Source organism: Tarenaya hassleriana, unplaced genomic scaffold (genome assembly GCF_000463585.1).
Source record: "Tarenaya hassleriana unplaced genomic scaffold, ASM46358v1 Cleome1, whole genome shotgun sequence".
Lineage (NCBI taxonomy): Eukaryota > Viridiplantae > Streptophyta > Magnoliopsida > Brassicales > Cleomaceae > Tarenaya > Tarenaya hassleriana.
This window is the reverse complement of record NW_010960187.1, coordinates 843,864-857,080: the sequence shown is the minus strand read 5'-3', so window position 1 is coordinate 857,080 and position 13,217 is coordinate 843,864. Positions and strand designations below refer to the sequence as shown.

At 39.1% G+C, this 13,217-nt stretch overlaps 4 protein-coding genes across 4 annotated transcripts in view; 3 read left to right on the top strand and 1 right to left on the bottom strand.

The window, feature by feature from the left end:
• Window positions 1-2,323: 2,323 nt before the first annotated feature.
• LOC104816817 (H/ACA ribonucleoprotein complex subunit 4-like) lies at window positions 2,324-4,452 on the top strand. The gene has a single exon (XM_010545835.1). The coding sequence runs from the start codon at window positions 2,396-2,398 to the stop codon at window positions 4,148-4,150; it is 1,755 nt and encodes a 584-aa protein (XP_010544137.1). The 5' UTR covers window positions 2,324-2,395; the 3' UTR covers window positions 4,151-4,452.
• Window positions 4,453-4,891: 439 nt separating this feature from the next.
• On the top strand, window positions 4,892-5,900 carry LOC104816743 (probable calcium-binding protein CML35). The gene has a single exon (XM_010545715.2). The coding sequence runs from the start codon at window positions 5,028-5,030 to the stop codon at window positions 5,700-5,702; it is 675 nt and encodes a 224-aa protein (XP_010544017.1). The 5' UTR covers window positions 4,892-5,027; the 3' UTR covers window positions 5,703-5,900.
• Window positions 5,901-9,974: 4,074 nt separating this feature from the next.
• Window positions 9,975-10,987, bottom strand: LOC104816676 (putative methyltransferase DDB_G0268948). The gene is made up of 2 exons (XM_010545630.2): window positions 10,743-10,987; window positions 9,975-10,663 (listed from the first exon to the last, which is right to left on the bottom strand). Exons 1-2 carry the CDS (start codon window positions 10,890-10,892, stop codon window positions 10,019-10,021), a joined length of 795 nt encoding a protein of 264 aa, XP_010543932.1. The 5' UTR covers window positions 10,893-10,987; the 3' UTR covers window positions 9,975-10,018.
• A 386-nt stretch (window positions 10,988-11,373) lies between these two features.
• The window catches only part of LOC104816595 (pyrroline-5-carboxylate reductase), a 2,243-nt gene continuing 399 nt past the window's right edge, over window positions 11,374-13,217 (top strand). The window contains exons 1-6 of the mRNA XM_010545534.2: window positions 11,374-11,688; window positions 12,150-12,198; window positions 12,320-12,411; window positions 12,603-12,675; window positions 12,846-12,966; window positions 13,071-13,214. Coding sequence (XP_010543836.1) covers window positions 11,488-11,688; window positions 12,150-12,198; window positions 12,320-12,411; window positions 12,603-12,675; window positions 12,846-12,966; window positions 13,071-13,214 — 680 coding nt within the window. The 5' untranslated portion in view covers window positions 11,374-11,487. The remainder of the gene's footprint in view (window positions 11,689-12,149; window positions 12,199-12,319; window positions 12,412-12,602; window positions 12,676-12,845; window positions 12,967-13,070; window positions 13,215-13,217) is intronic.

The following is a 13,217-nucleotide window of genomic DNA, read 5'->3' as shown; positions in this document are numbered from 1 at the left end:
GGGGAAGAAGTTTGAACGGAGTTGGTCTCCTTGGAATAATATTAAAATTCAATTTTAATTTTTAAAAATTTGTGAGTTGAACTTTCCTTATTTCTATTATGAGAAAAATATTCATATTTTAAAAATGAAAAAAATAATATCAACATATCAAACGATCAGTTAAATAACATAGTTTACTCGAGCTTTGTTTAAAGTAAAAATTATCAATTATATCTTCATAATAAATTCTATTCCAATGATATTTTGATATTTCTCTATTAAAAATAAAATATTGTTAATATTTGAAGGTTTGCCATAGATATAATTAAAAAGATGACGTTTTCAAAAAATTAAAATTAAAATTTTAAAAGTTTGTGATAGATTTTTTTTAAAACTTACATCGTAACTTTAATTAAATAGTAGCGTTAATAAAATATTGATAATATTAAATGTTAAACATCAACTAATATTTTTAATGTAGAATGAAATATATAAATTCACGTGTATGGAAAGAAAAGACAAATTCCTATATAAAATAATGAAAAAATTATAGAGCCTCAAAATTAATTATAATCTATTTTGGTAAAGAATTATAATATATTTTTTATAATCAAATTTTAAAAAAGAAAAAAATTATTATACCTACTGTTTGTAAAATTGTGTGGGGAGTCTGGCGACCATGTGCAACAGCACCACCTCGGCCACGAACGATTTCGTAGTTCTGTCCTGGGCCCTCGCCTCAAATCGATATTTTATAAGGGTAGGTGTTTTGGTATTCGGTTCGGATTTGATTCGAGAATAATTCAGTTTGATTCTTTCGTTTTTACAAAAATATTACTAATCAATTACTATATCATACTCGATTCGATTTCGCTTTATTAAAAAAAATCGATCTTTTTTAGAAATATTTTTTTTTGTGTTTCTTTAAATTCGGTATGGTTCCAAAAAATTCGATTTTCTAAAAATAATACCGTTCGCGAATTTGAACAGTTCCGATCGAAAATATTATATTTTTTCGGTTTAGTACGGTTCAATTATGAAGAACTGTAGTGAAATGCACGTCCTATAATATTCTTTCGAATTTGTTTTCTATTCTCGTTTTCTTATCAAGCGATAACATTCTCTATTCTCAATCCTTTCTGATGTCATTCCTCATCGATCGATATCTCAATTCTCATCAAATTTCACATATATCCAAAACTTGGATACCTAATTATCGTTAAATCAAGAGTAAATAATCTTGATCGAGAAATCGAATTGTTTTCAAGATTGAGATTAGGTGACTCGAAAATTTTGGATTCGCATACATCCACCGTTAGGGATATACCAAAGAAGTCTGAAGCTCGGAATCCGACTCAAACTTGCTCCAAACAATAAAGTTGGAACCTAAAAATATAGGCCTAAGATTTTAGGCTTTAGACCAAATGAGTTAGATCTAAGGGTATCAATTTATGCCCAAAGTCCAAAGTCCTGTCCGACTCCATGCGAAAAATAACAGGCTTCGGTCTAAGTTTTTTGGGTAGAAAAAAATCGAGCTTTCGGGCTCAATTCGGATTAATCCGAAAGTCCGATAATATTTTTTTAAAAAAAATTAACAAAAAAAAAAGAAAAAATAACTTTACAACAATTTGAACGAACGAGTCCGACCCGACCTGATATGGTCTGATTGAAATCCAAAATATATAGGATCGGATTTTGGGTTTGATTATATAGATCCGGAAAAAAAAAATATTGGTTTGATCTGAACTCGAATCCGAAATTTTTGGATCGAGTGCGGGGTCGGGTTGATCCGATTGACACCTCTAGGCTTCGGGTTGGGTATAAGAACTGAACCCTTTTTTTTTTTTGCCTTAAAATCTTGTCATCGTCTATCCTCCAACATTCACTTGTATACGTTTTCGTTTTTATTCGATATAAAATTTGTCATATTATTATGAAGCAAAACTGTTCAATTAATTTGAAAGAATTTTTGTTGATTTTTTTTTGTGTAAACGTATATTATTATATTATTGTTATGATTATGTTTCGATGATGAAAGAAGATATTTTTTTATTAATAAAAAAAAGTTCGAAACCCAATTCGAGCCCGCTCTAAGCCCTATGAAACTACCCGAAGTCTTATCGGTCCGAACAAATCGAACTCAATCCAGGCCCAGACCAGCCCACCAAATCGAACTCAATAGGTTACAATGGGCCTCCAATTGATGGGCTTCGCCTATGCATTGTTGTGGCCCAATGGGATTTACTTAAGGCCCATATAAAGCCCAAAGTTTACAGAGAATGGGAACTCCATCTTCACCCAAAACCCTAAAACCCTAGACTTTATAAATCCCCATTTCTTGGCGCTTCACCCTGTGGCTTGACGACGGCTTCTGTGACAAACAAAACCCTCTCAAAACCCTAAATCCGTAGAAGCAATGTCGGAGGTCGAAATCTCCCGGTCGGAGAAGAAGAAGCATAAGAAGAAGTCAGATGCTGACTCCGTCACCGATGCCGACGCCGGCGCCAACGCCGACGCGGGAGACTTCATGATCAAGCCGCAGAGCTTCACTCCCGCCATCGACACGTCCCAGTGGCCCATCCTCCTCAAGAACTATGACCGCCTCAACGTTCGGACCGGACACTACACTCCTCTCCCGTCCGGCTTCTCTCCCCTGAAACGGCCCTTGCAAGAGTATATCAGGTACGGTATCATCAACCTCGACAAACCTGCCAACCCTTCCTCTCATGAGGTCGTTGCTTGGATCAAACGTATCCTCCGTGTCGAGAAAACGGGTCACAGTGGAACCCTCGACCCCAAAGTCACTGGGAATCTCATTGTATGCATCGATCGAGCCACACGGCTCGTGAAATCGCAGCAAGGTGCCGGCAAAGAGTATGTCTGTGTTGCCCGTTTGCACTCTTCTGTCCCAGATGTCGCCAAGGTTGCTAGAGCCCTCGAAACGCTCACTGGAGCTGTGTTTCAGAGGCCGCCTCTGATCTCCGCCGTGAAAAGGCAACTTAGGATCAGGACAATATACGAAAGCAAGCTGCTCGAGTATGATGTAGACAAGCATTTGGTTGTTTTCTGGGTTTCCTGTGAGGCAGGTACGTATATTAGGACCATGTGTGTTCATTTGGGTCTGCTTCTAGGGGTTGGAGGGCATATGCAGGAGTTGAGGAGGGTAAGGTCTGGGATTTTGGGTGAGAGAGATAACATGGTAACGATGCATGATGTGATGGATGCCCAGTGGATGTATGATAATTATAGGGATGAGACTTATCTTAGGAGGGCCATCATGCCACTTGAAGTGTTGTTGACTAGCTACAAGAGGCTGGTCGTGAAGGATTCTGCTGTGAATGCCATCTGTTATGGTGCGAAGCTGATGATTCCTGGATTGTTGAGATTTGAGAACGACATTGAGGTTGGTGAAGAAGTTGTTCTTATGACCACGAAAGGTGAGGCCATAGCTATCGGGATTGCGGAAATGACAACAGCTGTGATGGCTACTTGTGATCATGGTGTGGTGGCTAAGATCAAGCGAGTGGTGATGGACAGAGACACATACCCGAGGAAGTGGGGACTGGGACCTAGGGCTTCGATGAAGAAGAAGCTTATCTCTGAGGGGAAGCTGAATAAGCATGGTAAGCCAAACGAGAAAACTCCCCAAGAGTGGCTGAGGAATGTGGTTTTGCCTCCGGGTGGGGATGCTATGGTTGCTGGTATAGCTGCTGCTCCAGAGAAGGTAACCCCGGCTGTCGAGGAGGAGAAGAAGGTCGAGCATGAGAATGGCGAAGGTGGGGAGAAGCGGAAGCGAAAATCGGATGAAAGCAGTGATAGCCCTGCTCCAGTTCCAGCTAAGAAATCGAAAACCAAAGAAGAGGCCAAGGAAAAGGGAGAAGAGAAAGAGGAAGAAGAATCTGACAAGAAGGAGAAGAAGAAGAAGAAAAAGAAGGATAAAGAAGGGTCTGAAGAGGAGGAAGCGGAGAAGGTGAAGAAGAAAAAGGATCACAAGAACAACGATGAGTCTTCACCCAAGCCCGAGAAGTCGGAGAAGAAGAAGAAAAAGAAGAGCAAGGAGAATGAGGAACCTGCAAATGGTGAAGATGAAGCAGAAGCAGAAAAGAGTGAGAAGAAGAAGAAGAAGAAGAAAGAGAAGAAGAAGAAGAAAGATGGAGATGAAGAAGAATGAGAACTCTGGTCGAAATTTTGATTACTGGTATCTACTCGTGAAACAGGTGAGACGAAAGGCAGTCTTTGCTTTGTATTCAAGTCTCACTTCATTCCTTGTCCTTTTCAAATTGTAATGTTTTCCCAAACTTCATATGTCGTGTTTCTTTTTCTTCCTAGTTGTTGCTTTTTTTTCTTTCTTTGGATTCGGTCGAAGGGTCGGCCCAATTAGGTGTTAGTAACTCATAATTGGGCCTATTGGGCTTTTTGGCCTGACAAGTCCAGTCTCTTCTAATCGGATATATCTAAATAGTTTTTAGTGTGTCTTTATTCTAAACCCGGATAATTACCTGATATATCCGTCATATAAAAAAATTAAGTGTAACTAAAAATAAATCTATTATTACTATATTATCTTTAACTTTAAGCAGCCAAAAATTCGTGCTTTAAAAAGTACAATTATTATTGTTCTCAATTAAAAGGGTGAGAGACCACATGTCGTTGCCTAAGCCTAACTAAATATATAACACAAAGTACAACCATAGAAAAAACTAATAGCGGAAATTTATCAATTGTATGTATCCGTTTTTAAAATAATGATTAGGAAATCATTATCAGAAATTAATAATGAAATGAAATTAGATATTGTAATTTAGTGGTAGTCTAATCACCGAATTGACTAGACATTCTGTGGAATTTGTTTTTTTTTTAAAGAAGATAATTAACACGGAAACTGATAATGGCGGTACAAGTATCAAAACACCATAACTGTGAATGAAGCTTCGCGGAAGCTGCCATAGCTCCTTTTAATACCTTCCCTTCCTTGCTCTTTCCTCTCAACCACTCTCCCTTCCCCTTCGCCTTCCTTTCCCTCCTCCTCCTCCTCCTCCGCCATCGCCATGAAACTCGTCCCAGTCATCACCTCCAAATTCCTCCGCCTCAGCCCCAAACGCCTCTTCCGCCTGAAGGATCGCTCCGATCCATCCTCCTTCAGTTCCGGCGCTTCCTCTACCTCCTCATCCGAAGGATCCTACGGAGGCGGAAGCCGCCGCAAGCCCGATCCCGCCTCAACGCCTATCAGCGTTCTGCCTGAGATCTCCGGAGACTGGTCCCAGATTTCCGCCGGAGATCGCGATTTTTACGCCGAGCTTGTTCAGGCGTTTAAATTGATCGATCGGGATGACGACGGTATGGTCTCCAGGAGCGAGCTCGCGGCGCTTCTCAGCAGGCTGAGCCCCGATCCGCCGAGCCAGGAGGAGGTGAGCATGATGCTGAGGGTGGTTGACGGTGGCGACGACGGTTGCATCAGCCTGGAGGAGCTGGCGAACCGCGTGGCGGGAAGCTCGGCGGCGGGATCGATGGAGGCGGGGGAGCTGAGGGAGGTGTTCGGATTCTTCGACGCGGACCGCGACGGGAGGATTTCGGCGGAGGAGCTGCACCGAGTGTTCGCCGTAATCGGAGACGAACGGTGCACGTTAGAAGAGTGCCAGCGCATGATAGCGACCGTCGATGGGAACGGAGATGGGTATGTTTGCTTCGATGACTTCTCTCGCATGATGGAGCTCCAGCGATGATCATCATGATGGGTGAATGGTGATGGTGATGATGATGATGATGATGACACATCACTATACTTTAAATTTAAAATTTTACCATTTCAATATAATCTCTTAATTTTTTAATAAAGGTAAATTACGTTTTATTATAGTTTGATTTGATTATTTCGGAATTGATTGTATTTATTCAATATAACATTTAAACTTCAACCTTCACCATAACAAAAATAAAAAACTAAACTAAAACAGAATTTTTCCCCTTTCATCCATGATCTAAAACACGATAGATAAATAAAACTCACATTCAATGTCGGTTATGAGTAGATAAATAATTAAAATACAATTTGTCATATTCATAGATATAAAAATTTAAGTTCTGGGGAAATTTAAACTTACAATAATTAAAATAAATTATAACACGAAAATTTTAATATATAGAATTAAAAACTAGTTTGATTAAGTTTTAGTTGCGATTGTTTCAAATTTTATATTTTCTTAATGTAATTCAATTAACCATCATGAATTAAATCATTGTTGTCTGGCCATATAGTTCAATAAAATACATAAAGCATTGTAAGAGGAGTTAAATTCATCGATAGCATATATTTTCGGTTGATTACAATATCTAAATCATGTAACAATTATGATCAAATTTCTTCATCACTTTGTACATGGAAGTTCATTTCAACTAATTGTACCTGCATGAAATAATTGTTCCTTATACACATATATGCATATATATTTAGTTTACGTATATAAAAATATAAATATTATAGTACCTAAATCAGTTTTTAATTTTTAATTATGTATTTCAACTCTCAATTTTTTTTCCTTCATAAAGCCATGAACCAGACTAAGAATAGTATACTAGCAATTAACAAATTGGCGTGTAGAATAATTTGCTGCATATTATATATATTATCAATAAAAAAATCTATTTTTTTTATGGATTTAATAATAGTGGACGGTGCATTTAAGAATAAATGTTTTATAATTTTTTATTTTTATGAAGTCGTGGACGGTAACACGCATTCACGTATAATGTCGGGTATGACCAAAGACCACTCTCGACTCTCGTACACTGTATTAAACGTGAGATACTACTAGCTAATCAAAATAAATAAATAACTTTTTTTATATTGTTTTCATTTAGAAGATTTACTTTCTGGAAGAAAATAAAAAATTAAAATTATTTGGTGATGCTCAATAAAACTAGGGGTGGCCATTTTAGATTTCGGTTCGGTTATATTTTGGTTCGGTTATTTCGATTATAGAAAAGCTATAACCATTCATTTTTTATATAAATTTCGATTCGGTTATTTTCGTTTCGGTTTGGTTTCGATAAAAATTCAATTTTTTTAAAAAATTATCGAATATAATTATATTCGATAATTTTTTAAAAACTATAACCATTCGGTTTGGTTTGATCATTTACATACAGAGCAACTTGCAGTCCCCCAAATCCTGCAATGTGTGAACTTAGGCGTATTCAACGTCACCAAATTCTTACACAAATATAATTTATTCAACTAAAAATATATTGTATTAAAATTAGATTAAGACAAGCCAATATGCATAAATCATTTTCATGCTTTGTAATCTTCTTTGTTATCTATCTTCTTAATGATGATCCATGTCTAAAATATCTATGTGTGTTTCCATACATATCCAAATCCTTTGAAAAATTATGTTTCTATTAAATAAATGATTCGAACAATAATAATTGTAGAGGCTATAAAATCACATCTAAAAATATAAAAAAAATTACCAGTTTTTTTTTTATAAATAAAAAAATATATCCGGTTGTTACTCTTTAGTCTTTAAACGTCTCTATACGGATTTTAGGAGATGGAAATTACAATAACTATATTAGAGAAATTTTTACGAGAAAATATTTACATAGAATAAATATATTCATAACAAATTATAGCATACGAGTTTGGTCTCAGTCTCTTATTATACGGTCCACTTTCATCTCACATATGTTTTAATTATATGCGTTGGGATTTAAAACTCAGGGTAATTGGTGTTTAGAGGCACATAGATATTCTCTTTTGTTTTTGTATACGAACTCTTTTTTTTTTATTATATTTGTACCTTTTTATCCAAAAAAAAAATTGGGTAATTGAATTTCAAGAAAGGAAACTTAACTAAAATTTTCTAAAGTTTGATGATACGGATTTCCATTAAAAAAAAGAGAAATAAAAAAGGCAGATCTGAGCGTATTCTAGGTTCTGAGGTAACATTTATTTTTCTAAAATTGGAAAGGGACAAAATATCCCACATCGGACAGTTGGGACACTAATGTCTGAATATAGGGAAGAGAAACTCAACTGTAAGTCACGACCTTACTTGAACAGGATCTGTTCTATAGGCTCGTACATCTGTATCCTTGAGTTCAAAGGAGACAGGACTTCAAACCTGGTGGATGAATGTGGGCCGTGCGATCGGAGCGTGATTGACGGCTGCGATTGTTCCTTTGGGATCATCTCTCTGGCTGTAGAGGATCGTTACTCAGCCCGGGTCTCACTCGGCTGGGGTGGTCGCTCGGCGATCTGACAGGTTTCCTTTCTTCCTTTTTTTTTAATTTATTATTTTCAATGCCTAAAGGACACACCATTATCATTATTACATATCTCCAAATACAGATTTGATGTTTCCCATTTAATTTATAGATGCACGAAGTGTCATATCGATTAATATTAGGTCTTGAACACACGCTATGTCTCTCCCTCTCCGTATGTCTAGATTCGAACCCCTGACCCGGAAGAGGCACTCGACCACAAACATATGGATAAAAAAGCAATCAAGAATTATTTTTATTTTTATTATAAAGTGTAATTACGTTATTACAATTCCAAAGGCTTCGGGAATCCTTTTCCAAAGTCTTTTTATTTTATTTAACTGTTATTACAATTCCGTATATGTGTTTGAAATGGATTTCCATGCCTACGATCTACAAATCCAGTATTTCTACAGAAAAATTACAAATTATCGGAACAAAAAGAGAGCTGCCTTCAAAATTTGCTACTATTTTTTTTTTATCATTCTACTTTTTTCCCGACAAAAACGTACCTCTAAAATGAAATTTATAATTGATGACAAAAGAAATGTTACAACTCAATAACTAATTACACACTAAATATATTTATAAGTTATAACCCTAATCATTTCGGTTTAGATTCGCTTTAGTTATATACGGATTCGGTTATTTTATTTATAAAAAAACTATAAATCAATATAATTATCGTGCTTGGGAGAGTCGTCACGTGCTTGAATACTTTCTAACAATCAGTGCCGGAATAATAATCGATAATAATTCAATAAAATTATTTGGGTTTCGTGAAAAAAAAAGATGAAATAGAAAATGTAATTACCTCCGTTGGCCAGGTTATCTTGCAGACATCACAGCGTTGAGGAAATGACCCACCCATGGACCGACCCAATGCGCATGCATATGAGTATAACGTGATTCTATTTAAATTTTCTTCACTGTTTTGCGGCTGCTTTGTGAATCCACTCGTTTAATTTATTTTATTTATTTGTCAGATATATACATATATAAACAAGAATTAAAAGACCTTGCTAACTTTTTTCTTCTAAGTTCATATATTTGGAATTATTTAAAGAAATAATTCTTAACTAAATAATTTGGATATATAATTTTTTACCTTTGATTTCCAAATATATATTTGGCATTATATGCGTGTGGAAACATAAACTGGGAAACTTAACGACATTGATTATATATGGTATTGGGACACCTAGAAAAGCATATCCCACATCGGACAATTTATGACATTAACTATTTGAATATAAAGAAGAGAAGCTCAACGGTTAGGCACGACCTTACTTGAACAGGATCTGTTCTATAGGCTCGTACCTCTGTATCCTTGAGTTCAAAGGAGACAGGACTTCAAACCTGGTGGATGAATGTTGGCCGTGCGATCGGAGCGTGATTGACGGCTGCGGTTGTTCCTTTCGGGTCCATCTCCCTGGCTGTAGAGGATCGTTACTCGGCCCGGGGTCATCCCGGCTGGGGTGGTCGTTTGGCGATCTGACAGGTTTCCTTTTTTTCCTCTTTTTGAAGTCCGTTGTTTTTGTCATTGCTGGATCTGCGCATGTGATGTGATGTTTGGTTGCTTCTTGGGCATGGGTTTTGTGTGTTTTTTTTTTTGGTTAATGATTTTGGAATTGGACGATGATAGGCTTTGCACTTGCAGGCGACGTGTTTGATGAAATTTCTCCAATTTTATTTCTTCAAATCCAGTTCCTTTGATAAATGCCTCATGGACACACCGTTATTATTATTACAGATCTTCAAACACAGAGACTCAGACACCATCTCCGACCTTACCGATCCTCAAGAAGATCGGAAACCTAACAACCTTCTTTTCCTCACCGTCTTCCTCCCAAGAACCGGCGAACTCCGCCTCCATCTCCGGCGTCAAAAGCTCCAAACCCTTCTCCCTCGCCGTCTGGTACGCCGACGACGACCTCAGGTACGTCATGTACTCCTCCATTCCCATCTCTCTCTCCGCCGCAAACCTCATCGGTTCCGTCGACACTTCGCCATCCACCGCCTCGAACGGGAACTCGATGCTCCTGTACTCATCTTCCACCAACCTCCTCGCCTTGTCCCAGTACGGACCGAGGCTCTCGCTGTAATACCGCCGGAAAACCTCGTCGACGGCGGAATTCACCTCCGGGTTGGTGTAGCACCAGGCCGCGAAGACTCCGTGGGGCTTTTTGAGCACGTGTTTCACGTGGCCGTAGAAAGTCGGTAGGTCAAACCAGTGTAGGGCTTGAGCGACTGTGACCAGGTCGGCTGATGATTCCGGCGCCACGAGACCCGCGATCTCCGACAGGGACATTACCGGTGGAGTGAGTTGGTAACGAGCATTGGGAAGCTTTGGCGCGAACTCAAGCTGGCTAGGGCTCGTGTCGGTGGCCACGACATTCTTGTAGATCCTAGCGAGCTGAGAGTAGAAATCTACATTGAGACCAATACGCGAAATCGAATATGAAGATTGCAGTGAGAGAAGAGAATGAACTGACCGAGCTAACGGCCTGACCGCTTCCTGTGCCGACGTCCCAAGCGAGGTCGTGGCATGGCGTCTTGGATGCGATGAACTCAAAGAGTTTGGTCGGATAATTGGGTCGAGCCGCCGCATATTCCCCAGCTTGTTTTATGAACAAATTGGCCATTTTTTAGGTCTCTGATATTTCCCTGTTTCATCAACAATCAGATCGTTCTCTTATAAAGGACGAATCTTTTCTGGTGGGTTTCGTTGAATCGAGTCAAACTTGAATAACTTGGCCAATTTTGCCTCTGATATCTCTCCGTTTCATCGATTATCAAGCCGATCTCTTGTAAATGACGAATCTTTTCATGTGGGTTCCATAGGATCGGGTCAAACTTGAGTTATACGGACATGGCGGAGGGTAGCTTACTAGCCTACTAACTAGCGATCACACAATCTTCCCGTTGTTGCGTGTTGAAGAATGTGATGGCGACTTTCTATCTTCCGACTGATTGCGTTGTTAAACCGGACCAGTGGAACCGGTTTACAACCGGTTAGCCGGCGGAATGTCAAACCAGGTCTTGATTTTTTTTTAATTAGGGGAAAAAAAGACAACCTCGGACGGGGGGTCTCTGTTTAACCCTATTTCTTCGAAATCCTTAGTGGCGAGCTTTTGACTTCTACTTCGTCGCCGTCGCGGGAGCTTGAGGTTCTACCCATTGCAGCTCAAGCTCGACTTGTCGGAGTTTTTCTCGGGGGGGATCCATTTGAAAATACCGATGGAGATAGTTCCGATTCCGGTGGAGAGTTACAAGGTTGGGTTCGTAGGAGCCGGGAAAATGGCGGAGAGCATCGCGAGAGGGGTGGTAAGATCGGGCATTCTTCCACCCAACCGTATCTCCACCGCCGTTCACTCGAATCCCGACCGCCGGGCTGTCTTCGAATCGTTCGGCGTCAATGTCGTCTCGAGCAATGAAGCCGTAAGAATCTATCTATCCCCTCTCCCTTTGTTTCTCTGATCTCACGCGAAGTTCGTGTTTGTTTGAATGGAAAATGATGCATGTTCGATCAATCGCCATGGTAGTCATGCATATAACCCTTTCAGGAGTTTCAAATTCCACCCCATTACATGTTTGGAGTTTCATTCATGGGTTTGTTTTGTTAAACTGAGATGGTGCAGCAGAAACGAAGGACCTTTTCCTTGATTTAGGTTGTCTGATTGAGCAAGATTTTTATCCCAGATGTCCATTTATTAGTTAGTTTGTGTCAAGATCCTGCATAGGGGGAAGATAGATGCTAACTCATTTGTTCAAAGCTTTTAGATGCAAATTATTGTTCAAGTTAGGAGAATACATACATAGCTTCAAAGTTTTTGGGCTAAAGTGTTTTAATTCGTTTTCCGACACAAGATTAATCGAATTCACGATCTCCCGAGTGACAGGTTGTTGAAGAAAGTGATGTCGTGATATTCTCCGTGAAACCCCAAGTTGGTATTGTTCTGTCTCCTTCATTTCTTTCTGTGTCTATCTGATTTACAAACGAAACTTTTGGTGTATATCCTTCCGCTCGAGGATTTTCGCGTTAAGAAAGCATTACGGGTTAATCTTGCAGTCAAACGTGTGGTCACGGAATTAAGACCGAAACTCTCCAAGCGAAAGCTTTTAGTCTCTGTGGCAGCCGGAACAAAGTTGAAAGATCTACAGGTACGCAGAGCTTTTCAATCCTATCATTCTGATAATAATCTGATGTTTTTTCCCTAGAATTTACAAATGACAGTACTTCCAACCGTTGGAAATTCTGTTATTTACCCGTGCTTTGCATCACAAGTTTCACTGTCGATCGCTTTCAGATTTCGGTTTCTAAAAATGTGAAATGGGATTCTGTGTATTGTTAGGAATGGTCTGGTCACGATCGATTCATAAGGGTGATGCCAAACACACCATCTGCTGTTGGTGAGGCGGCAACAGGTATAGTTAATAAGCTCTCTTTTTCTTTCTTTCTTGTCACTGCTCTATTGATGTTCATCATGGATTCACCGATAAATCCATAAACCCTTTTTTATCTACCGAGGTAAAATTGTAGTATCTCTCCAATAGTTTATTCGCTAGAGGGTTCTGACGATATTCCGGTCAATTAGTTATGAGCCTCGGAGCAGCGGCAACTGAAGAGGACGGAGAACTGGTCACCAAGCTGTTTGGATCGGTGGGAAAGATATGGAGAGCTGATGAGAAATTGTTCGATGCTGTCACAGGACTCAGGTACATCACTTTTCCGCATCATCCAACTAAAAAAGTCGGGTTTTTCTTGAATGTGTAAACAGGTGAAAGTATCATATTTGATATTTCCTTGGAAAAATTTGCAGCGGAAGTGGTCCGGCTTACGTATTCTTAGCCATCGAAGCCTTAGCGGATGGAGGAGTGGCTGCTGGCTTACCCCGGGATCTTGCAATGGGCTTGGCTTCACAGACGGTCAGTCTTTACCAAAATCCCCTAGATCTTGCAAGAATGCC